The sequence below is a fragment of the Sceloporus occidentalis genome, unplaced genomic scaffold, assembly GCF_023333645.1.
Source record: "Sceloporus occidentalis isolate IW3139 unplaced genomic scaffold, rSceOcc1.0.p SCAF_3, whole genome shotgun sequence".
Taxonomy (NCBI): domain Eukaryota; kingdom Metazoa; phylum Chordata; class Lepidosauria; order Squamata; family Phrynosomatidae; genus Sceloporus; species Sceloporus occidentalis.
Window position 1 is genome coordinate 116,426,926 of NW_028316983.1, and position 25,862 is coordinate 116,452,787.

A 25,862-nucleotide genomic window follows, 5' to 3' on the forward strand; every position below is an offset into this window, starting at 1 on the left:
TCATTGCTTGAAAACATATGGCTGATAGGAAAAACACAGTAAAATTAATCTGTTTGGAACACAGGAGGTTATTTTTTCATAGGTGGTGATGTCACATTAATAGGTTCTATTACAAAATTTATACTGATCATTTGGCAGGATTAATGAAGCAAAACAATTCTAGCAATCTTAAAAGACAGCAAATTCATAGAAAAACACTTTTTGAGCTCATGAGAGCTTGCCAACATCTCCTAAACATTCCCTTCCCCTGAATGATTTACTCCTGTAGCACTGCATTTTTGTCATTGCTGAGTGCCTTCAAGTCATTTCCAATTCATGGCAATCCTAAAATGGATTTACTATCGGGTTTTCGTAGCTAGTTTTTTTTGGGAGGGTATGCCATTGCCAACCTCTGAGGCTAAGAGAGTGTGACTTGCCCAAAGTCACCCAATGGATTTTTGTGGTCAAGCAGCGATTCGATTCCTCATCTCCAGTCATAATCCAACACTCAAATCACTGCTCCACATTGGCTCACTCTATAGTGCTTCACATGTATACTGTTATTTGAAGTGTGTGTTTGTTATGCATCTCCATCTCCAAATGCATATTGTGCAAAATCAACAGATTTGAATATGAACAGCCGCTTCCTATGTTACTGGTGGCATTTGTTGTTGTTTTTTATTGCATCCTGACATGAATGTATTTAATATATTTTATACTAGCAGTTTATCTGCCTTTGCTCATTTCAATCAGTTTCAGACTTGTTTGCTCAACTACTAAAAACATTCATTTTTAGCAAACTGAAGACTTTTCGATTCTTAAGACTACATCCTTTGCCCAAATAGCTTTTAAAAAGCACAATACATTTCATTTTCATCAAGAACTACATTTTAGAAAAACCTAATTTAATACACATTTGTTGTTCCATTCCTCCCAGCTCCTTGGTAAAATCCACCATTGACTTTTTTTTACTAGTGTATCATTTAGCTTGTAAAATACAAAGATTAATTTATATTCCTTTTACTGCTCCCCCTGCTACTTGAGAATGTGTGTGTATCACCCAAAGCATGAGACAGACCTGACCTGCAGTTCACCTTCATGTTCACACGAAGGGGGATCAGCCACTGTTTCTTTAACCCCTTACGACTGCAACCAATCTGACACCTGCAACACTTACCAGAGACTAACTCATAATTTGCAAATTTCCACTTTGAAACTGAGTCTAAACTGGAGACATTGCAACATTAACATCCAGCCAGATTTGAGACTACTAGATGACTTCTTTGCATCCTCTGTTTTTTGGACTACCCAACCAAATAGAAGACTTTTAAAGGTTATGTTACGTACACCCCTCTAGCATCTTCGGTGGTGCAAAGAGAGGAGAGACAGCTTACTGTGGTAGAAGCACTGGGATCCAGTGGAAATACACCAATGGATCTTGACCTAAGAACTTTGTGTGGACCAAAGCTGTAGGATCCACATGCACTTCAGAGCTGTGCTTAGTAGACTTCAAAGCCACAATGATAGTTGAACTTCCCTTAATACACAAGCAGCTATTTACAGGGTGTCTTAACACCTACTACTGATAGGTATTTGCATATACTGCCTCAATTACCATACAGAAAAGAATAGCCTAATAAGCTATAGTGCTATTTTTATGTTTCCCATTAGGCTTATAAAATGTTGTTACATCTTGCTTATATCTGCAGTAATATATGCACTGACTGCCATTTCTGTAACCATAAAAACAAAAACATGCACAAGATGCTTAACTTAAAACTAGACATGTTAATATGGACCCTCTTCAGTTCAAAAACCATAAGTGTACCTGTCTTCTTCAATTGAAAAGCTTTTACCACCAACTTATCTCAGATATACTTCCAATGAGGCACTGAGAACAAATTAAGGATGCTTCCTACACAAACATACATAGAATTAATCTCAATGGGACACAATGGGGCTTCAAACAAACATCTAAATAGGACTCCCATGAAAGCTGACTCTGTGATGTTGATAATAAACACTCCACAGTTCTGTATCTAGGTAGGCTTTCCCTCATTTTCTGGATATATTTGTAATACAGCAGGCACAGGGAATAGAAATAGAAAGAAAAAAAACAATTGCAATATAACAGCAAGCAAAAATTATTATGGAATTTCACATAAGAGAATTTATTGGAGTTAAAATGGCAACTGATCCTCAACAACTGTTATTCTCTAAGGCCATCCTCTTTCTCCTCTCCACTACTCTGCTTGACCATTTACTTTAGGTCACCAGTGAATCATTCCCCTAAAGCTGACAATGTTTTTTATGATTATAGCTTTATGGAAATTAAGAGGCTGCACAGTAGTATTTTAGTACTAGCTAATGGTTAACCAAAGGATTATTGCTCTCAACCAGACAAATCACTACACTTTAGTCTACCAGGCAACAGAAATAAGGTGGAACCTTCAGGCCTATATTCTAATTCAATCATAGCATCAAGAAAGGGAGAGACACATTATGAAATCGTGATATAAAACAAAGCTGACTATGAACAGCTTTGTTTTATATCATGATTTCATAATGTGTCTCTCCCTTTCTTGATGCTATGTGTACAGCAAGAATCTACATACTTGCTCTTTTCGATCACCTTTGTTTAGTACTCCAGTTCTGCTGGACTGTATGTCCCATCTGGATCACATTTGTAATAACATGAATATTTTTTCAATCTGAGAAGATAAGCAGAGCTAACCATTTACGACACAGTAGCATCTATGCCAGTTAGGAAATTATTAAAATAACCAGCATCAAATCCTACCTTGAGTTAAAGAATTATTCATGTTTCAGTTCCTTGCCCAAGAATGATAAATGTGACACTGGACAATAATTATCAGGCATCACTGCCTCCCCCACCACCACTTTAATCTAGCAGATACCACCCCTTTCTTCAAAGATATGATACCCATTCCAGCTCTGGCCAGGTTCACAAGGCAGAACAGATTCATAGAACAAGGGGCACCATTCCTCTAAGCAGTTTGTCAAAGTACTTGGGGTGTACAAGCTAAAATATATCCATAACAGCATAACCAGACAGAAGTCACTGTTGAAACAAGTCACAGTTGTAGCGAAATGGTAGAATTTCATTGCCGTCACCAGACAAAAATCTAATATGGATTCTTGTATTCGGTTGTAACATGAATGTCACCCATTTGTGCTCTAATTGTCAAGCCTGTTCACTGCCTCTGTCTTACCATAAAACCAGGATACTTATGTAGCTTTATGACTGAACTGAGATTAGAGAGTTATCATATTGAGACTTTCCATTTCAAAACTGGAATACTGTCTTGTGAGAGGTCTGGAATAAGGTACAGAAACTAATACAACTATTGACCCATGTTTATTTTAGGCATGAGAACCTAGCTCACATACAATCCAGCTTCAAGGAAAGTACAGCTTCAAACCTATTACTGGTAATAAAAAGTTTTAAAACCATTAAATACGTAATCCTATTAAAAGGACTGCTTTATTGTTTTATTATACTGTCTTATCAAGAAGTTTTATTCATATTCAACAGCAAACAAAACTAAACATAACAATGACATATATTACATACAGCTGTTGTATGCCACACAACAATTGTGGCATACCACCATATGCATATAGCACAAAAGTATGAAGCTGAAATTAAAAACAAAAATGTTGCCTGAGACTGTGCCTTTTCTCTATGACTGGACTACAGCCATAATCCATGCTTTTGGCAGGCTCCAATCATGTACAGATGAACCAAGTAACCTTCTACTTCAATTATCTCACATTTATCCTTGACACTCTTGAGGGGACCCAAGGACAGGTACCCTTATGGCTTATCATCACGCTTCATGCTTAATTAGCAGCATGTATATAAAAACAGCAGTGTTCAAACAGTGCAGCTCCAACCCCAACACCCAGCATAAATATATTACAGTATAAAAAGCACAAGAAAAAGTTTCACATCTACTTCATGTTGGTAGAGTAATGTTTGCAATACTGCTTTTATTGATTACACAGTTCCCTTTCAACCCACTTTTCCAACCTACAAAATGTGCATTTAAAGTTGTTTGAGTTATGCCAAAGGGAAGATACACTTTCAATCCAGGGTAAATGTTATTCAGTGGGGTACCTGGCAGGAAAAGGTGCACAGATGAAGAGGAGAAAACTATGATGGATCAGACATTAAAAATCTAGTTTTCTTTCTGCAGCTCATGCTCACTCTCCTGTGAATGCATCTACGCTGTACAAATATACACATACACTTGCCATGAATTCAGTGTTAATTGGAATACAGTCGCCCCTCCTTTTTCAGAAGAGATCCATTCCGGACCTCCTCATGAAAATGGAGTTTCGCTTATATTCAAGCTCCATTGGCTTGAATATAGGCATGGGCACATGCCCCATTCTTTGCCCCTCCATTCGTCCCTCGCACATAAGCAAGGCATGCAAGTCTGAAGAATGGAGGGAGGGCTATATATTCTCTAAACAAGACCCCAAAGAAAGTTCATTAAAATATATCCCTAGCACATCCTGTCTGAAATATTAGGGAGCACTTTTGTCTCCAGCATTTCATGATGTGAGGCAAGTAGCAATTTCCAGGTCTGAGTCAGAGGACTGATCCTTAACACTTACATCTCACCATATAGGTAGAATTCAAAGATATAGCCATGTTAGTCTGTAGAATCTGTAGAGAGATTTTGTAGAACCTTTCAGACTAACTGAAAGAAGGAAGTTGGTGGCATGAGCTTTTGTAGACTTCAGTCTACTTCCACCAAAAGCATCTGAGGAAGTAGACTGAGGTCTACGAAAGCTCATGCTGCCAACTTCTTTCTTTCAGTTAGTCTCAAAGGTGCTACAAGATCTCTCTGCATACTGATCTCAAAATACAGTTGCATGTGCACATCTCCCTCCCTCCCTCCTGCTCAAACACTTACTGAAGAGCCACCAGAGAGCAATATCAAGTCTCAAGTCTAAGGTCTTTGGATTTGCTTTTTGAAATATATTGCTTTTAGAATTCTACAGCAAGCAAATTGATCCCTACCCCCCATTACCCTATAATTAACAATATAGTTATGATAATATATGACTGTATTTAACATGTTATATCACCTATAAATAAAATATCTACGTATCTATATATGCAGCCACTCACATGTAATGCCTATTTTTAGTCGCTCTATTTACATAATACATTAATATCTGCCATGCCAAAAATCCAATTGATTAGCTGGAGGGCTGTCTTCACAATTCAATTCACTAGGCCCTTGGTATTTGTTGGGTTTGGTTCTAGGATCCCCCTTGGGTATCAAAATCCATGGATGCTGAAGTCCCATTAAATACACTGGCATTGTAAAATGGTGTACCTTATATAAAATGGCAAAATCAAGGTTTGCTTTTTGGAATTTATATATTTTTTTCAATAATTCCAAGGCGTGGGTGCTTGAATCCATGGATACAGAGGGCCAACTGTACAGTAAAAATGGATACCAGATAACAAAGCTATCATCATGCAAAAATGTTTAAAAGAAGAAAAATTGCCATGTTAAGAGTCATGTCCACATTTTCTATCAGATCACGTCACGTTTTCCTGTATGTTTTTGTAAAACATCTTTTGCCTGATGAAGAAGCCATTGGAACTTTGTTTGCTTGTATGATGTATTTTGTGCACTTTGTTTGGCAAATAAAGGTACTGCTCTTTTACAGATTTTGGATCACACACATTCTTGATGGATCTTCTCCAAGCTAGAACAACACATATTGAGTTTTTTTTAAGATCTAGGAGCCACCCATTACTGTGGTCTACAATATGGACTCCATTGCTAATTACGAACAGCTTTCTGCTCTCCCTTTTGTGTTGTTCAGATGTAAAGAAAAGTTTTGTATTCAACAGCTGTGTATAAAAGAAATTCAAATACAGCTTCTCACAGAGGAAGAAGAAAAGCTGCACTTTTTGAAGTTCTAGAATGGTATGTTGTAGTGCCCATTACCAAAATTATATGCTCATAATAAGCTCTTTTAGAAAATGTTAATGGTCTATTTACTGCCCAACCTATGGTCATTATAATTATTGGCATTTACACACATGCCAAATTCAATTAAAATGAATTTTATTGCATTCTAACAATCTTTACAACTGTGTCTATTAAGTATTTTTGAAGACTTTATTCCACTATGTATATAAACTTTATTCTACTATGTGGAATACATTTAGGTAGTTTTCTCATGTTCTGGTTCCCAAGATATGTTGAACTTCAGCTCCCATAACTCCTGACTGTCGGTCAAAATGGCTAGCCTTCTGGGATCTGGAGTCCAAAACATAAAGAGGACCAAAGGTTGGGAACCACTGTTCTATGACAGAACTAGACATCTCAAGGAAAAAGAGGTGTCCCAATCCTTGTTTACTTCAAAATATTCACAAATGCACATAAGAGATATTCACGGGTGATATAAAGAGTGGAATGGTGTTATGTACCTTTCTCCTGTCCTCCACATCTCCCTGGGGGAAAAAATCTCCAATCTTGTTCCAATACAGAAATCAGCACAGCTGAAGAAAATGCAGGAAATATTTGATGGAGAGAATTGATGGGGGTGAGGGGCTGAGCACCTTCCTGGCAATTCTTTTTAAGTGTTCTCCACATTCATATCATTTCAGCAAATCTGGACTCAGAAATGCTCAACAATGTGCTTACTTCCATTTTGTCTCCTTCATACTTTTCCATCCCTCTTTATTCTTCAGTATATTTCTACACAATGTACAGACATTAAATCAGTCTCTGTTCACAGGCTCACAATCTAATAATTCTAATCTCTTACTCTTATCAAATTCACTTGTCTCCTTCACACCCAATTCACCAGTGGATGAGCTTACATGTGTAAATTTAAATGTGAAACATGTAAGTTTTCCTTTCCAAATTCACAAGGGATAACCAAATCTCATATCTGCAAAAGATTGGCAAGAGGAAGCCAAATGTTTGACTTAACTCTGCATGTGCCCTTGTTTACTTTAAAACTGTTTAATCATAAAAAAAGTAGCTATCCAAATGTTCTCCTTGGCAGTCCTCCTGCGACATTCACCACATGGTACGACCTTTTAAGAAGATTAACAAAATGAAACTGCCATTGCTATTACTGACAGCATCATTAGAGTGTGATTTTTCCCCACCATTATATTTCAAGGAGTCTTAGTTTCACAGAATGATGGTGAAAAGAAATCCTCTTATCTGGCTAAAGGACTGTATTTGAAGCCTGTTTTGATCCTTCTCATTTTCCATTATTCAAAGAGAAGAAACAAGATAGACTAAATTATTCATTTACTGTGTTGTAAAAAAAAAAGCATGCAGGGTAAATAGATTAAGCAAGAACTGACAAGATTTACATTTTTACAGCAAAGACATTCATACCTCCTTGACAACATATTGCATGTAGATCTGTCAATGGCAACTGACCATATTAAAACAGCAGACCTTTAGTCACTTTAAAACTTTCAATTAACTGCATCTCAATATACAGAGACAGAATACTGCAGTGGTCTGAGTGTTGGACTAGGATGCCAGGACTGCAATCTCTGCTTGGCCATGGGAACCCACTGGGTGACCTTGGTAAGTCCCACTCTCTTAGCCTCAGAGGCTGGCAAAGGCAAATCCTCAACCCCCAAAGAAATCTTGTCAAGAAAACCCCATGACAGATTCGTTTTAGGGCTGTCATAGGTCATAAATGACTTGAAGGCACACAACAGCAATGCAGTAGTATCGGTTAAATTATTTAGTGGAAGGAAATGTTTAGATTATAACAGGTTCTCCAGACTAAATTACACATAAAGAAACACAGATTCCAAAATATCAGACTAAATCTTGCTGGCATTTAAATAATGTCAGATAATCACTTCCATCACAGCGAGCTTTTCTGGTATAAAAAAAACCTATCCATGCAAGACCTAGTATTGAGGTTTCAGTGTTGGACTAGGACTCAGGAGGTCTTGACTTGAATCCTCCAATCCTAGAATCATAGAGCTGGAAGAGACCACAAGGGCCATGCAGGAAATCACAATCAAAGCATTCCCGATAGATGGCCATCCAGCCTCGGTTGAAAGACCTCCAAAGAAGCAGACTCCCCCACTCTCCGAGAGCGTGTGTTCCACTGTCAAAAAGCTCTTACTGTCAGGAAGTTCTTCCTAATGTTTAGGGGGAATCTCTTTTCCTGCAATCTCCATCCATTGTCCCGGGTCCGATTCTCTGGAGCAGCAGAAAACAAACTTGCTCCATCCTCAATATGACACCCCTTCAAATATTTAAACAGGACTATCATTTTACCTCTTAGCCTTCTCTTCTCCAGGCAAAACATACCCAGCTCCCTAAATCTCTCCTCATATAGCACGGTTTCCAGACCCTTCACCATTTTGGTTGCCCTCCTCTGGACATGCTCCAGTTTGTCAGCATCCTTTTCGAATTTTGGTGCCCAGAACTGGACATGGTATCCCAGGTGAGGCCTGACCAAAGTAGAATAGTGTGGTACTATTACTTCCCTTGATCTAGACACTATACCTCTATTGATAGAATTGGATTGGCCTCATTCATCTGTAGAAATCCACTGGGTGACCTTGAGCAAGTAATGCTCTCTCAGCCTCAAAGGAAGGCAATGGCACCTTCCTCCCAAGAAATCCTGTCAAGAAAACAATTTCTCCTTTGGGTGACCATAAGTCAGAACTGACTTGTAGACAGAACAACAAAACAGCAGCCTAGCAGAAGACATATATTCAACATTTCTGAGCAAGCTATGGAGAAAAAGAAGAAGCCCCTCTTAATGGCTAGCATAGAAATGTTGGTTAGTAGCCTCTTACCAGGCCAGAAAACCAACAGGCTGGTGGAACATATTATATCTTCCTCACCAAGTTCTCACTAGTTGCAAATGATCACAAAAACCTTGGCAAATGGAAACACATTTTTTAAAAATGCAAGCGCAGACACTCCAGACAAACTGCATATGCCTCACTCTTCTTTTCAGTCACCTTCTGACTTCTAAGTTTGTTCCTCCCTGCCTACACTTCCCTTAAGCTGTTCTGACAACATTTACACACTGTTCTGTCAATAAGTTTCTTCTGGAGGGTTATCATTTTCATTTAAAAAGCAGGCTCTTTATTAAATATACTTAATATCATCACTAAACAAAAAGCACTAAACATTAACAAAGCTAGTAGACTATATGGAAAAAGTGATAGAAGTACTAAGTAGATAACCAAAGTCAAGTTTGATATTTTCCCCTCCCCTTTTGTTACATTTGAAGCCCCCAACAGACCATTTAGAGCTGCAAAGATCCTAGGGAAAAATATTAAATGTAGACTGAGGCAATTCAGGCAGATAATCAGAATGAATAATTTACAAGTGCACTTTAAACTTCACTGCTACTGAGAAAAGCTGGATTCCAAAGAGCTTGGGGAGATACAGACCCATCTACTAACCAAGTAGAAATAATCAGTCAGTGTCCAGCAACCTGTGTTACAGAGGACAAAAAAACCCCAAACATTTTTCTTTAGAAGGATAGGATTTGGTGCCTTTGTCAAAATACTTTGCACTAACCCCTAATCCACTCCACCCCCACAATCAACACATACCATTTCCTTTTAAAATATTAGCCCCAAAGCAAAGTTATTGGCTTCTTTTTGTAAGAAAAAAGAGGCATTCACACAAGAGATGAAGCCATAGGGCTCTATCAAATCTTAAACATATAAAACACTGAATTACTCTATGTTTACTTCACTGTATGCCAGAAAATCCCCTAAGAAATGCAGGCAAGTACAGGCAATGCAGGCAAGTTCTGTGACAATGCAAATCTGCTATGGCCATCAGTGGTCATTTGGGATACATTGAGTAGTCAAAAGGTCAAAGTAAATGGTACTATTTTAATATAAAGCCAATGAATTTGGTATGTTGTTACTTTGTCTTTCCGTTAAATAAAAGATTATTTCATTTCTTATATACTCTTGCTCATAGCTTCACCTGACTAATGCCAGAAAATGTAGGTCTATTATTTCAAGTTACTATATAGAAAGAGCAGGATGTGGTGGCTTAGTGGTTAAGATGCCAATTCTGGTGACCGGAAGGTTGGCAGTTCAAAGCACGAATGCTGCATGATGGTATGAGCTGTCACACACACAACTTCTGCCAACCTAGCAATTTGAAAGCATGCAAATACAAGTAGATAGATAGGTACCACTTCGATGGGAAGGTAACAGCATTTGGTGCAGCCATACTGGCCACATGACCACCAGAGCAGTCCTCAGACAACGCTGGCTCTTCGGCTTAGTAATGGAGATGAGCACTGACCCCTACAGTCTGTTACGACTAGACATTCATGTCAAGGGACTACCTTTATCTTTTATATAGAAAGAAGCAATAACTCAAAGAAATATTGTTATAGGAAGCTGTGTTCAAGTTGAGTATGTGAGCATTAATATGTAACAGTAAGTAGCCACAATGTACTTGCTATTGCTGTTATTGCTTGCTAAAGGTTTTTTTAAAAGAAAGATTAAGTTTCTATATGCACACTTCATTTTCCCCCAGAACAATCGGTTACAGAAAGCCATGTGTTATGAACCAACTGCAGCTTAGAACAAAGCCTATATAGTACTCAGCAGAGTCAAAGAATACAATGAAGTCAGTACTACTAAGCAACTGTTTTAAGCATATGAAATCTCAGACCTAATGGCACAGAAAGAAACCAACCCACTTAATTGTTCTCATCTACTGCTTTTGATGTATCGTTACTTGTGTCTGCTCACTGAAAAGATGAACTGTGCAGACACATCAAGATACAACACTTTGAATGTTATTTATTAGCAGCTTATTGAAAACTCAAGATATAAAGTAGTTGTATTTCATTCAAGCACAGCATAAAGCCTACTTCCACTAGAGATCCTGATGGCTACAGCTGCTCCTTCTTCCCTGGCTGTACAACAGCTGGATGGTGGTAGGATATATATATGTGTGTGTGTGTGTATCAGAGAGAGAGTGTGTAACTGGGGGAAGTAGAAATGCATCTTGGCACTGTCCAACTGCTGTTCCACAGCTGGGACAGAAGAAGCGGGCATCAGTCTCCTGGACCTACTTGAGCTACAGGCAAGTGAAGGTTGTTCCTTTTACCCAACTTCTCAGTGGCAGCAGGATAGTACCCAGGAACAGTTCTACACCCTACCACTGATTCAGCTGCAAGTGCATATCCCAGCACCATCCAGCTGCAATTGAGCCGAAAGGCAGAAGGAAGCGCACAAGGAGGTATACCTCCTTGCACAATCTGGAGAAGCATTTATGTTGCTGAAACCCACAGTGAAGTCTGTATTACCGGTCAAAGAGAGAAGCCCTTATATTCTTTAGGCGCCAGCCTCTTACATCACCTGGGTCTGGTTCACAGTAATAAATTTATGGAGCAGGGGAAGCTATTCCTCGTGGACATTGCAGGCCTTATTTAGACAACATGAGGTATGAGATGAGGATTTTCATTTCCCTAATTCCTCAGCCTCTTCAACATGTGTCTCCACTGACAGTTCCAAAAGCTCAAAACAATCTTCCCTTCTGAAATTTACAAAACTCAAGGAAGATGGGCATGTTGTTGTAATGGGAACTTTTCAGGAATGGTAATGTAATTGTTGCTTTGCTGCAAAATGTACTTTGTAAACTCTGTTGAATAAAAATACACAAATATTCTACAAAACGTAATGGCTTTATTAGTTATTTCCTAATTAACAGATACATGTTTACATGCTAAAGCTTCAGCCAATCAGACCAGTTGTTTTGTTTTTTTAGAAAAAATAGCTTATTTAAAACACTTCCGATTTGCTCTTCTCAGACTTTATGTCACCAAACTGGTTCTCCCTAAGGTAAGAATGTCGAGTCATTTCTAAGGGTTTATACACCTCACTAGCAATTTCTCATAGTAATACCAATATGCATGAAGATTTTGAATAGTACCAAATCCAAAACTAACACTTGACACACTTATGTGATTCTTTTTCTTTTAACCAAACTACATTTACAAGAAAATAAGATTTGAGGGTTGGGGATAATTTTAGTCTAATTCCTCCATATTCAGTTGTTAAATGTTTTTGTTGGCAGAGAAAACAAGATAAAAACTGTTATACTAATGGAAAAGAAAAAGACAATTTATTATATGCCCATGATTGAACATACTGAATTTCTACATACTAAATCCAGCAGAACTTTGAGACGTCTGACATGGAAAGAAGCACACTGACTTCTGGCACCTAATTTTGGAAGCACATAGTTCTGTGTAGAGGTACAAAGTGGTACAGAAAAAAATATTGCAGACTCTTTAAATAAATCAGGAAGATATCAGATATGGTGTAATACAACCTCTTCTTCATGTCTCTGCCACACTTAGATGATTTTCTTTAAAGAGAAGTAGGGTCTCAGTGCTCAAAGTCAAAACTGCTTATGAAAAAATTATAGTTTGCTTACCTTCTATGGAAGGGGCCTGGTCCTGAGCTGCATACAGCATCTCTTTGAAAGCCTGCCAAAAGGGGGAGAAAGATACATTTGTCAGCACAGCACATTAAGTCACTTTGATCTGCCTGTCTTAAATTGAGGAGCAATTAAATTCCTTTTATCCCTTAAGGCTGACAGAGAAAATCATGGAATGTGAAGCTGATGCTATTATATTTACCAAAATAAATATACTAAACAAAATAAATACTGCACATTTTATCAGAAACATTTATAACAGGCAACAGCATGCTGTACAAGACAAAACTGTTAGCAAATGGGGAAACCTTGGAAACCTAACTACTTTTAGTCAGGTTCCTGTTTTGAAGAGACTACAGCCATAATTGTAGGAATCACCAAAAGATTAAGGAGTGGAGACATATATCAGATTGTATTAGCATCATGAATCACTACAACAGTGTCCTTTTGAAGAGATTAAGGCCTAAATCCAATTCTTATTCCCAAATAGTGTAAACCCACTGAATCAACAGAACTTATTTAAGCATTGATTTACCAGGTTCCCATGGATTTTGTGGGCCCACTGCAGTTGGGATTTAGGCCTATGATCCTAGGGTATGTTCCCAGAGTTACAATTCAGTTGACAATTCACAAGACAGTCATGCTGCAACCACAGTTTCTGAAGCTGGATGGGCTCCTGAGTTTGTGATTACAGTATAACATTGTTTTATAGAACTAAATACAAAATGTTGTATTGTAAAAAGATTCGACACAATAGTTTGCAAGCTTCTAATACAAACAAGACCAATTACAGTCTATACTCAAGCATTTCCACTGGGAGCAAATAATTTTGTAGACAGGGTAGAAAGGAACAAGCTTCTCCTTCGTCCCAGGTAACCTGTTGACCACACCAGCTGTACAACCCCTTCACTATGAGCAACTGTGAGCCAGGCACAACTGTCAGATCACAGACTCAACCAAAAGTTGTCAGGTACCAATTAATCAGAAAGTCCCAAAGTGATGACTAAATGGAACAGCATACTCTGGTGCTGCCCAGTGTACTATGAATAGGCTAATAATTTAAATAAAAAAGAACAAGATATTCTTCTGGAAAGATAAGTTCAGTAGTATTATATGCATTGCATTAAGGCAGTGATCCCCAAACTGTACCCTTTAAGAGATTTTGGACTTCAGCTCCCTGAAGCCTCAGTCATGTTGGCCAACAGTCTGGGATTCTGGGTCCTGAAGTCCAAAAATCCCTTTAAAAGTACAGATTGGGGACCACTGCATTAAGGGATTGATGAGTCCACTGAAAAAGCCAACTAAGACTTCTCATACAGCTCCCCCAATCACTATGTTTTCAATGGGATTCTCAAAATGTCCTCATCATTCTGTTCACCATGACCAGACAAGAATACTGTCCCCATTTTACCAACAGAACAAAGTTAAGCAAAGAGGTGCTCTCTGGCCAAAGAGAGATAGAAGTACTCTCTCCTGAACCAACAGGATCCATTTCAAGCTTAATGAGAGAGCTTGTAAGACAGGCTGGTTGCTGCCAGCTGAGGGACATTCCTCCTCTATCATCAACACACAACATTTCTATGACTATGATGGATAGTGTTCCCTCTGCAGTAGCCAGCACAAAAGAAGTGCACTACCCAAAGGAAGAGAAAACTGTCACTACTCCCTGTCTATGAAGCTAGAATGGCCCACTACCAAGTTTCCTGAAGGAAAGCTGTCTCTTGTACCAGAAGGTGTCTAGATGACAGCAACCACCTCACTTTGACAGTTCTGCAGCAGTCTCAGAAGTAGGATTGAAGTGAGAGCTGGGGGCTGCCAAACCTTTCAAGACATTCTTCCTTAAGTGGGGAGAGTGTCAAAAAAGGGGTATACTGCAAGCCTTGGAAGCTTTCAAAAACACTGCATAGAAGAGTCACAGCCTCTACTTCCGGCCAGCTTGCAGAGGAGTAGAGGTACAAGCCAATCAAAGGTTATGAGGCCATGATCATGTCCACTTTAGTTGAAAAGATGTTAGAATTTTAACTGAGCACCTCTGTTGGAAGCCAACAATATCCCTAATCTTGGCTGGAAAAGTAACTGCTGCTCAAAAAACAGTATCCTACAATAAAATATACTCTAGAAACTAGTCAAGAGAGTAGCTTGTATTTAGATCTTGATCAGCCCTTACACCAGAGTATAAGTATGTGTCGCCTGCAGGGCTAATCTGGCCTACAAAGCATGAAATCTAGCATCATCTATTCCTCCCCAAAGCCCCACTTCCTTGCCGTGCCCTGCTATGTCCTATCACAAATTGGAGGTAAGTGGGAATTCCATTGTGCGTTCAAGGCCTGTTCTATCCATCATGTTGATTACTACATGATACTAAGAACCGATGCTTGCATTTTCTTGCTTTCTTTTTCCTCCCACCTGTCTTTTGAGATAGAACCCTGGAGGAAGCGGCTACCTGCTTATTTCTATTTATCTGCAAGCTGCTCTGGAAGTCTTTGAAGGAGGGCAGAGTATGACTATCTCAACTACATACTTACAAAATGGGGACCACAGAATGTCATGTCACCACAGTTGTCATTCCCTGATTCATCTGGGTGATTTTTTTATGTTTCTTCCATGCCTAATAGCTACCTGACCTCTGAAACTGGTACAGGCAGTACTTAGTCACTGTACTTCTATAGTAAGTTTGTGTGTGTGTGCGCACGCATATATAGATAGCATCTAAAGAATCAGGTAAAAACTTATATTTACATGAATCTGATGTGATCTTTTTTCTCGATGACTTAGATTGGGTTTTTAAAAACCCAATCTACCTTATGTTTTGATACCAAAACAGCTGGAAGAACTTACATCCTAATAACTTCTAAACACTGTAGAACTATATATTTTAACTTGGCAAATGCAACCTTTTCCCAGCTAAACCCTGACCCCATAAGGCAGCAATAAATGACCCAAAGGGAAACAAACAGCTGTCATAAAACAACTTTACATAACTGCTAACTAAGTTTAAAGTTTTTCAAAGTAGGTACAAAGTCTAGTAGGAGGGTTTTTTTTTGGGGGGGGGGCAGTAGGTAAGGAAGGTTGTGAAAGAGAGGGGATAATAATAATAATATTTTACAGTTCGCTAAAACACATACATCAGTAATAAAATACTGATGGCTCTTAAGTAAATGGCTCTTAAGGGTTTAGCAGCCAAACTATACTTTTTCAATTAAAAACAATCTGTGACTCTTACTACCACAGTTACTGCTTGCTGGACTCCATTTTAACTGTTTCCCAGTACATGTGTATTTCAGCAACAGTGTTGCATTGCATTATGCAAAGAGCTTAGTGTAATCAGGACTCCAAACTTTTATTTTCTTTTTTGCACATATGTTATATTAAAGACTCCAAGTGCCAACAACCTTTGCTTTTCTATTACCTTTTAGTAAATTAGACAAGCCACATAAAGAAATAAAAAGGCACAACACTGGTGATGGAATTATAGTTTATAGCACAACAAGAGTTCTTTAGCACCTTGTAAAAATAATTCACACTGCTGAGATCCAACTAGCACTACATTCACATTATGCCCGGTAAAATTTTGCACTGATCCATTAGCTTGTAGAAAGCATATTCATCCTTGCTTAAAATGGTGTTGAAGAGGGGTACACATTTCTTTGCTTTTATTTTAACAGTGACTATTTAAATAAAAACTAAGGCACTCATTTTGAGGTGGTGGGATGTAACGCGTTCCCCATTCTTTACTCTTAAACCAACAAAATGTTTCAAATCTTTAGGAGGGAAAAAAAGTGACCCACCACAATAGATCCATATTGACTGTCAACATATATCAGGCTAGTGAACCCAATTTCTTTGTTTTAAAGCCAGACTGCCAAACCATAATAACAGTTTGCCTTGCTTTTAAGCCATACTGCCCAAAAGGGTTTAATATACGTGTGTGTGTGTGTGTGTGTGTGTCACTATGGCCCGTTCCGCACGGGCATAAAGTACGCGCCAAGCGCATACTAGGGTTAGAAAGGGGCGTCCTTTCTGGATGCCCCTAACCCTAGTACACGCTCAGCACGTACAAAATGGTGGCGCCCGTTCTAACGGGTGCTGCCATCTTGACGTCGCGGACGCCTAGCGCCCGCACATCACACAGCATAAGTGACGCCGCGAGTGCGCGACTAGTGACTTGCGGCACCACTTCCGGGGCGCAAAAAGAAGCTGCTTTTTGCGGCTTCTTTTTGTTGCGTCTCGGAATCGCACGGTTTGTCCGCTGTGGTTCCCGGACGCAGCAACCAGCGGCACCGGCAGAGTGACGTTTTTGGGCGCTCTGTAACGCACCTATGACACCTAATAAATAGAAGCATTTTACACAACAGTGTAGGTTTAAATTTAAAAGAATCATTATAGATAATATATGTAAATCCTCTGTGAAATCTTGAGCATGAACTGAATCCAAAGATAACAAAATCAAGTTTACAGAATACTAAACTCAGAGCTTAAAACTGTGCTGTGGTAGGGAGGAAGACAATATTTTGTCAGGCAAAAATCAGCAATTGCTGGGGAGAAAAGACCAAGTGTTAGAGAAGGAGCAGGGCAAGCAGGACTAGAGAACAACGGTGGAAAGAAAAACACACATGGGGTTAAAGGTCTCTGCATTAATGCACAGAGCATGGGAAATAAGATGAACTGGCACTCCTAATACAGCACAATAAATATGATATAATAGGTATCACTGAAAACTGGCAGGATGTTTCATGACTAGAATGCAGTAATTTGGGCCGGGGGGGGGGGGGTTAATAACCTATTTCAACGAAATAGACCTAGAAAGAAAGAAGGGGGGGTAGCTTTATATGTCATGGGTGTTTATATTTGTGAAGAGATTCATGACTTAAATCCAGGAAGCCAGGTTGAAAACATTGGTAAGAATTAAGGAGGAAAGAAACAAAAGGGATGTCATTGGGGGAATCTACTACAGATTCCCAGGCCAGACTGAGGATATGGATGATGCTTTCCTGGAAGACATGAGCACACATTCAAAAAGGAGAGTATTAGTGGTGATGGAAGATTTCAACATGTAGTTTAACATGTTGGCAGTCAACTTCTGCCAAGAAGTTGACAGAAGAAGAATTCTTAACTGTCTTGCAGACAATTTCATTGTACAGAAGTGGAAGAGGCAACAAGGGGATCAGCTGTTTTAGATCTGATCCTAAGTTCACAGAAATCGGCTTTTTTAAAGTCTAGAATGTGTGTCTGTCTATACTTAGCTTTTTCTTCCCACTGTATAACAAATTCCAAGAGAGCATGGAGGAAACAGGGATATTACTGTGGGAATCTACTACAGACCGCCAAGTCAGACTGAGGAATTGGATGATGCATTTCTAGAACAGATGAACATACAATTAAGAAGGAGAGATGTAGTACTGATAGGTGACGTCAACTATCCTGATATTTGCTGGAAGTCAAACTCAGCCAAAACCTTAAGGCCTAGCAAATTTCTCACTTGCCTGAAAGACAATTTCGTTGTCCAAAAGGTGGAAGAGGCAACAAGAGGATCAGCTATTTTAGACCTGATCCTAACCAACAGGGATGACTTGTAAATGGGGTGCAAGTGGTGGGATCCTTTGGTGGAAGTGATCATGTTATTCTGGAGTTTGCTATATAATGGAAAGGAGAAGTCAGGCATAGTCAGAAACGCATTCTAGACTTTAGGAAAACTAATTTCAGTAAACTTAGGGAAATACTGGGGGTGGTCCTGTGGTCAGGAATACTAAAAGTCATGCCAGACTAATCTGATCGCTTTTTTAAATATAGAGTTATAGGCTTGATAGATGAAACAAAGGCTGTGGATGTAGCATATCTTGATTTTAGTAATGCTTTTGACAAAGTTTCCCATGATATTCTTGCAAAGAAGCTAGTAAAATGTGGCCTAGAAATTGTTATTGTCAGGTGGATTTGTAAGGCTGACTGACCGAACCCAAAGGATGCTTAGCAATGGCTTCTGCTCATCCTGGAGAGAGGTGACTAGTCGAGTGTCACAGGGATCTGGACTGGGCCCTGTATTATTCAACATCTTTATCAATGACTTGGGATGAAGGAATGGAAAGCATGCTGATTAAATCTGCAGATGATACCATACTGGAAGGGGTTCCTAATTCCCCAGAGGACAACATTAAAATTCAACATGACCTTGACAGATTAGAGGGCTAGGCTAAAGTTAACAAGATGAATTACAACAGGGAGAAATGTAAGATCCTACACCAAGACAGAAAAAATGAAATGCACATATAGGATGGGAGACACCTGGCTACACAACAGTTCATGTGAAAGGGATCTAGGATTCTTAGTAGACCACAAGTTGAGTCAACACTGTGATGCTGCAGCCAAGAAAGCCAATGTAATTCTTGGTTGCATAAATAGGAGTATAGTGTCTAGATCAACAGAAGTGACAGTGGAACACACTCCCTCAAAAAGTGGCGGAGTGTCCTTCATTGGAGGTTTTTAAATAGAAGTTGAATAGCCATCTATCGGGGGCATTTTGATTGATGTTCCTGGTTCACAGGAGGTTGGACTAGATGACCCTTGGGATCTCTTCCAACTCTATGATTCTATTGTAGCTAAGGATAGGAAGGATCATAGATTACAATTCAGAGCATTACACATTTATGACCATACATGAATTTATGGAATTTACATCTAGAAATTTATGGAGTCATAGATTTAATTTAGAAAATAAATCAAAAGGTTTTAATTAGTAACTGTTCCTAGGACTAATAAACCATGCGATCTCCTATGAATAATTTTAGAACGATCCCTACTCTTGAAGAAAACAGAATGGTAAACAGGTGGCAAATCAGTTTTTTATTAATAATGTAATAATTGTCATAATTTTATTGAATTATTGGATTTGTATTGTTGTTTTAACTGCTGTAATCCCACCTCGATCTGAAGGGAGAGGCGGGAAATATAAATAAATTTTTATTATTATTATTATTATTATTATTATTATTATTATTTTAAGAGATGCATTTAATGGATTTACCCACTGCTGTGGTTTACATGTTGTGTCAGAGACCTGTACACCACCTTATGCCAATCTATGTCCTAAAGGACATTTCTGAACATTGTAATGTAATTTATCACATAAACAAATCATCCAGTAATTTCATCAATCCATAGTATAGAGAATATGCATTACAGTTGTTACCTGAAAAATTATCTTTTTAAAATAAGATATAGTATATTATGGGCAAAGAGCCTACCACAATGTGATTTATAAAAATTAAGCAATCTTTAATCATCTTGTCTTGAAGAGAAGAAGATCCAAGAAAACTAAAATTGTCTCCTAATCTAACAGAAAACCGTCAGGAGAGGAAGGTAGCTAATTAGGAAATTATATTGCCAAGAAAGCAGATTGCCTGTCGTCCTTATTCCTTACCATTTGATGATTCCCCCACCCACTGCAGTAACATTTCATGCCAATGCTATGCCAACCTAACAATTCTTGCCAACATTTTTTTGATAAATATTAACTCTAGAACGCATAACGAAAACTATGCAAACACATCAATTTGTAGTATTTAACCCATTACTAAAACTTTGTATACAGAACTGCATTAAGAATTTTTTAAATTAAAGCTATTTGTCATTTGATTATCAAGGAATGTAAGATGTAGGATGCTAAACACAGGATGGCACACATGAAGGGAGAGGGATGAAATGTTACACTTAAACTGGGGAGAAGAGTAGTCAGGAATATTAGGTGTATTCTATTTCAGTTCATCAGAGTTTTCTCTTGGTGATTTTGTAAATCTATATTGACTATGTGGAGCAGGTGACTATGTCAGTTTCACCGAACTTCTGTACATTGTAACTCATAGCTCTCATGTTGTACAGCCACCGTAAGTGTCAAAGCAAAACAGACACTACAGCTGAAATTACTTTCATTGTCTCCAATCGGATCACTACTAATAACTGAGTTTGTGCTGGATCTATTTATGTTCACGACTCAGATCAACACATCACTGCTTTGCACAAGCAAAGAACGTGCTGGAGGAACTACAAATGCCTAGTGGAGTGTTCTTTATAGGAATCTCTAGGTCCTTCAGGGTGACTTTTAGTTAACGTTTGTTATAGAGTTGTGGTGGAGGCCCCAGATATCCCGAGAGAGAACATATTAATAAAATCAGTGAATAATCAAATCTGCAAAAGTCAAAGCCACAAATGTGGAGGGACAAGTGTATTTCTCAAGCCAAAAAATAAAAACCTCATTAGCTGATAGATAAAACCCTACAAACAGTTAAGAAGAGACAAGAAGTGAAAGAGACAGAAGCTTAGACAGTGGTGTACAGAAAGAAAGAGAGCTATTATAATAATCAGTACAAAGAAATAAAAGACATCAACAATAGAAGAAACCTCTTCAACAAGATCCAAGAAATCAAAGGGAAATTCAAACCAAATGGGGATACTCTACACACTGTACGATCAAGAAAAAATAAAAAGACAATTGAAGCAATACGCTTAAGACAAGATGAAAAGATGACGACCCTTTTATTGTTGAACCCACAATTCAATCAAGTAAGACCCTTTTATTGCTGAACCCACAATTTTAGAAACTGCAGTGAAACTTGCTGTCAAAGCACTTGGGAGAAATAAATCACCAGGAACAGATGACATACAAACAGATCTGCTATAAGCTACAGACATAGAATCCATTCAAATTTTAACTAAAATACAGAAAACAACATGGACTATAGACTGGTAATGTTATTCCCCAAGAAAAGGAACATAAGAGATTGCAGATCTATTGGACCATTGCATTTACCTCCCCTGCAAGCAAAGCAATGCTCAAAATTTTGCAACCGAGATTTTTACCATGTATGGAGGAAGAAATGCCAGATATCCAAGGTGGCTTTAGAAAAGGTACATGCACTGTGGATCACAGTTCAAATATACATTGAATAATGGAGCACAGCAAAAAAAATTTTTTTTAAATCAGCCTGTACCCTACAGATTATAACCAACTTTTTGACTATGTAGATCAGAGGTTCTCAATCTCTGCTCTAAGGAGCCCTTAGGGCTCTGCATGCACTTCCCAGGTGCTCCATGGCTGCTCCAGGAAAATGAAAGAAATAAACACTGAATGAAATTAGAGAATAAGAAACAAAAAATAACTCTTTTCCTAAACACCATTAATTTGTAAGACATAGGGTAAGCCTCTTAGGGGCTCTGCCATAGAAACTGATTCTAAAAAGGGCTATGCAAGTCAAAAAGGTTGGGAAGTCCTGGTGTAGATCATCATGAAAAAATATGGACTGCTTTAAAAGAAATGAGTATGACATAACATTTGGCTGTCCTGATGTGCAATCCATGCACAGGACAAGAAACCACTAGCAGGACACAATACAGTCAGCCATCCTTATCCAAGGTTATCCAGTGGGTTGCCATAGCCAGATGAGGATTTGAACCCTGATCTCCCAATGTCATAGTCCAACACTTAAATCACTACACTGAGATGTCTCTCAGGACATCATACTATTAGCAGAAAAATAGTAAAGACTTGGAATGACTACTGAGGAATGTCAAGGAAGAAAGTGCAAAAGCACACAGCAGACAATTTACATATCTTTAAAGTAGATGATGGGCTATTTGTGGATGAAAAAGTGAAAGTTTTTCTATATCTTTGTTCAGTAATTAATCAAAATGAAGACTATTCAAGAAAACAGAAGATGACTAGGACTTGGCAAGGCAGCTAGAAGGAAGTAGATAAGATCCTCAAATAAAGATACATTATTGAATACCAAAGTCATAGTATTTCTGATTTCTATGTATGGATGTGAAAGTGGGACAAGGAAGAATGCCGATAGGAAGAAAATCAACTTGTTTGAAGTATGGAGTAGATTTCTCTGGATACAATGGTCTGCTAAAAAGACAAATAAATGCATCTGAGAACAAATCAAGCCTGAACTCTCTTCTGATACAAGAATTACCAAACTGAGGTGACCATCCTTTGGCTATATCATGAGACAACATAACTCATTAGAAAAGAAAATAGAATGCAAAGTAGAAGGCAGTAGGTAAAGAGGAAGGCAACATTACAGGTGGACTGACTCAATTAAGGAAACTATAGATTGTTCAGGGCTGTTAATGACAGGGTGCCTTGGAGGTCTCTTATTCATAGGGTTGCCATAAATCGAAAATGACTTGGTGACAATTACCAGAAACAACAATGAGATATCAGTGTACTGCAATACCCAGCAGCACAGACATGTCCTTTTAAAGATGGGACATGTTCTTTTAAGAGAACTGCCCCATAATGTAAAGTCGTCCAAAAAGGTGTGACTTTCCAAAGGTTACTCAGCAAACTTTATGGTCATAGTATTAGAAACTGTGTCCCAATGGTTTGGGCCTGACATTCTACCTAAATTAACAAGCTGCTATAACTCATGGAGACATGGCAAAAAGCTGGGATTCAGTTTCTTTTGTTTACGTAAGATAAACTTATAATCTTGGACAGACATCATAAAGCAGGGGTGTGCAACTGTGGGGCTCCAGCTGTTTTTCCAGCTAGAACTCCCACTAGGCCTGGCCAGCCTAGGCCATACTGGGTGAAGGCATGGGGTGAGACCAAAAACATCAGAAGGGCCACAAGTAACCTGCCGTTAAGAAAACAATTAGGTCCATAATTTTAGTCTCCCCCCCCCCGAAATATCTTGTTAAACTAAATATAAAAGTGGTGACTTATAGATATTTACTGATAAACCAATAAGGATATCATAATATTGTTCGAGTTCTGTATTTAAGTAATATATTACAGTGTATGTGGTACAAATTAACACAAAATTTACATTCCAGGTCTTTAATGCCTTGAATCCTATGGTGGGAGAAATCCTATGATGGGAGAAAGGTTGGATATAAATTATATAAATAAATTGGCTTTGATTTTTTTAAAATAAAGCTACTTTAGCTATGGCTCTAACCCCATCAACCCAGCTGTTTACTGCACCCCAAAAACCATTTACAAAACTGTCAGTGTTGAAAAGCCAAAGACACCGACACAATAGCAATACAGAACAAAGACTGTGCCACTAAAACATCCTGTTCATATTATGGTCACAAAAAACCCTGCTAGTACTTCCTCCTAGCAAGAGTGAAGGGTCTGGAAACCATGCCCTATGAGGAACGACTTAGGGAGCTGGGGATGTTTAGCCTGGAGAAGAGAAGGCTGAGAGGTGATATGATAGCCCTGTTTAAATATTTGAAGGGATGTCATATTGAGGAGGGAGCAAGCTTGTTTTCTGCTGCTCCAGAGACTAGGACCCGGAGTAATGGATGCAAGCTACAGGAAAAGAGATTCCATCTCAACATTAGGAGGAACCTCCTGACAGTAAGGGTTGTTCAACAGTGGAACAAACTCCCTCGGAGTGTAGTGGAGTCTCCTTCCTTAGAGGTCTTCAAACAGAGGCTGGATAGCCATCTGTCGGGGATGCTTTGATTGTGATTTCCTGCATGGCAGGGGGTTGGACTGGATGGCCCTTGTGGTCTCTTCCAACTCTACGATTCTATGATTCTAGCACCCCTGGTTACATAGTCACCGAGTATTACCTATAGCATTCCTCTGATAGTATATCACCAATCAACTAGGTTTATATCGAACTCCCACAGAGCCTTTACAGCAGCTGCTCTCAAACTGTGGAATGGTCTTCCGGAGGAGATCCGTCCTATTACCTCCTTGGAGGTGTTTAATAGGGCACTTAAGACAGATCTCTTCCGGCAAGCTTACCCACCTGACCTTATGTAAGAAATACCTTCTGACCATTGTCTAACTTTATTGCATTGCCACCTGATGATGAGTTAGTTTTTAAGATTAATTGTTATTAATTTTATTGATGCGTTTTTATATGCATTTTAAGTATTGATGTATGTATTTTAGTGGACTATAATCCTGCCTCGATCCATCTGGGAGAGGTGGGAAAATATAAAGAAACTATTATTATATATGTAATCAATATGCCAAATATTTAATTCTTAATACTGCAGTAATGTTCTTCTTCCATGTTTTTTCACCACTTCCTCTTTTTAGAGAGATATTCTATCCAAATATTAGTTGTTGTTTTGGCTGCTGCGTGCTTTCAAGTTGTTTCCGACTTACGGCGACCATTAAGGTAACCCTGATTTTACAAGCTAAGCAAGGTGAGCCCTGGGTAGTATTTGAATGGCAGACCACCCCATTCAAGATTAATTGAATCCTATGAAGGGAAAAAGGTTGGGCCCTTTCTGGTTGGGCCCCAGTTGCTGTGGGCTATATTTCAGAGGAAGGAACTGGTAAAACTATCTCTGAGTATTCCTTGCCTAAGAAAACCCTATGAAATTCATGGGGTCACCATAGATTGGCAAGTGACTTCAAAGCACATGTAAAAAGTAAACCTATTGTGGGATTTTCTTTGTTCAGAGGGGTCTTTGCTTTTACCTTCCTCTGAAGCTTAGACAGTGTTAATTGTCAAATGTCACCCAGTATGTTTCCATGGCTGAGTGGGGGTTTACCCTGGGTCTCCAACGTTGCAGTCCAACGTTCAAACCACTACACCACACTGGCTCCATCAAACATCAGTGCTACCCCTAAATAAAGGCAACTTACACAGACATTTGCTTTTTCTTTATTTTCAGTAGAAATTTATTTTTGCACGCTGATTGAGAGCATTCATATATATGATTCCCTTCTCAAGAATCCAAGTGAAAATTCCAGGATGCTAGATAAAGCTAGAACACACATGATTACTTGCTAAGATTCAGATCTCTGTATGGCAAAACATTTTAAAGCTAATGTATATTTTAAAACTCCTCACGTATTTTGGGAGGACTCTGCTTTCATTTGAGAAAACGTATGATGGAAGAACAGACAGAAAAAAATATTGCAACTTAACGGCAAATGCCTCCTTCACATATATGAACCCAATTAGAATGAAGCAGAATACTTGACTATAAACAGATTTGATAATGACATTAGTTTTAGATCATAGAATCATGGAGTTGGAAGAGAGCACAAGGGCCATCCAATCCAACTTCCTGCCATGCAGGAACTCTCAATCAAAGCATACTCAACAGATGTCCATCCATTTTTTACAAATTCAGAACATGCAAAATAGATATCCATGCTTGAAAGAGGTAACAGAAATTAACTTTTATTTACATGGAGAATATGTTGTCCTCCAAAGCAAGTGTTCTGTACTTTTGTTCACATTATTCCACCGATCTCTTATACGGATGGGCGTGGACAGCTTTCTGAATGGCTTTAGGACAGGATCAAGCCCCTCCACCAAGAGTCCACATTTGCTCCAAATAATCTAGCTTGCATGTGTCTGTGTTTGTGTCTTCAAGCTGTGACTTGTGGCAACTCTGAATTTCATAGGGTCTTCTTAGTCAAGA

At 38.7% G+C, this 25,862-nt stretch overlaps 1 protein-coding gene across 1 annotated transcript in view; it reads right to left on the reverse strand.

Annotated features, from left to right (window-relative positions):
- XPR1 (xenotropic and polytropic retrovirus receptor 1) overlaps window positions 1–25,862 on the reverse strand; it is a 133,332-nt gene that overhangs the window by 104,631 nt on the left and 2,839 nt on the right. Inside the window, exon 2 of the mRNA XM_089515910.1 lies at window positions 12,459–12,510. Coding sequence (XP_089372036.1) covers window positions 12,459–12,510 — 52 coding nt within the window. The remainder of the gene's footprint in view (window positions 1–12,458; window positions 12,511–25,862) is intronic.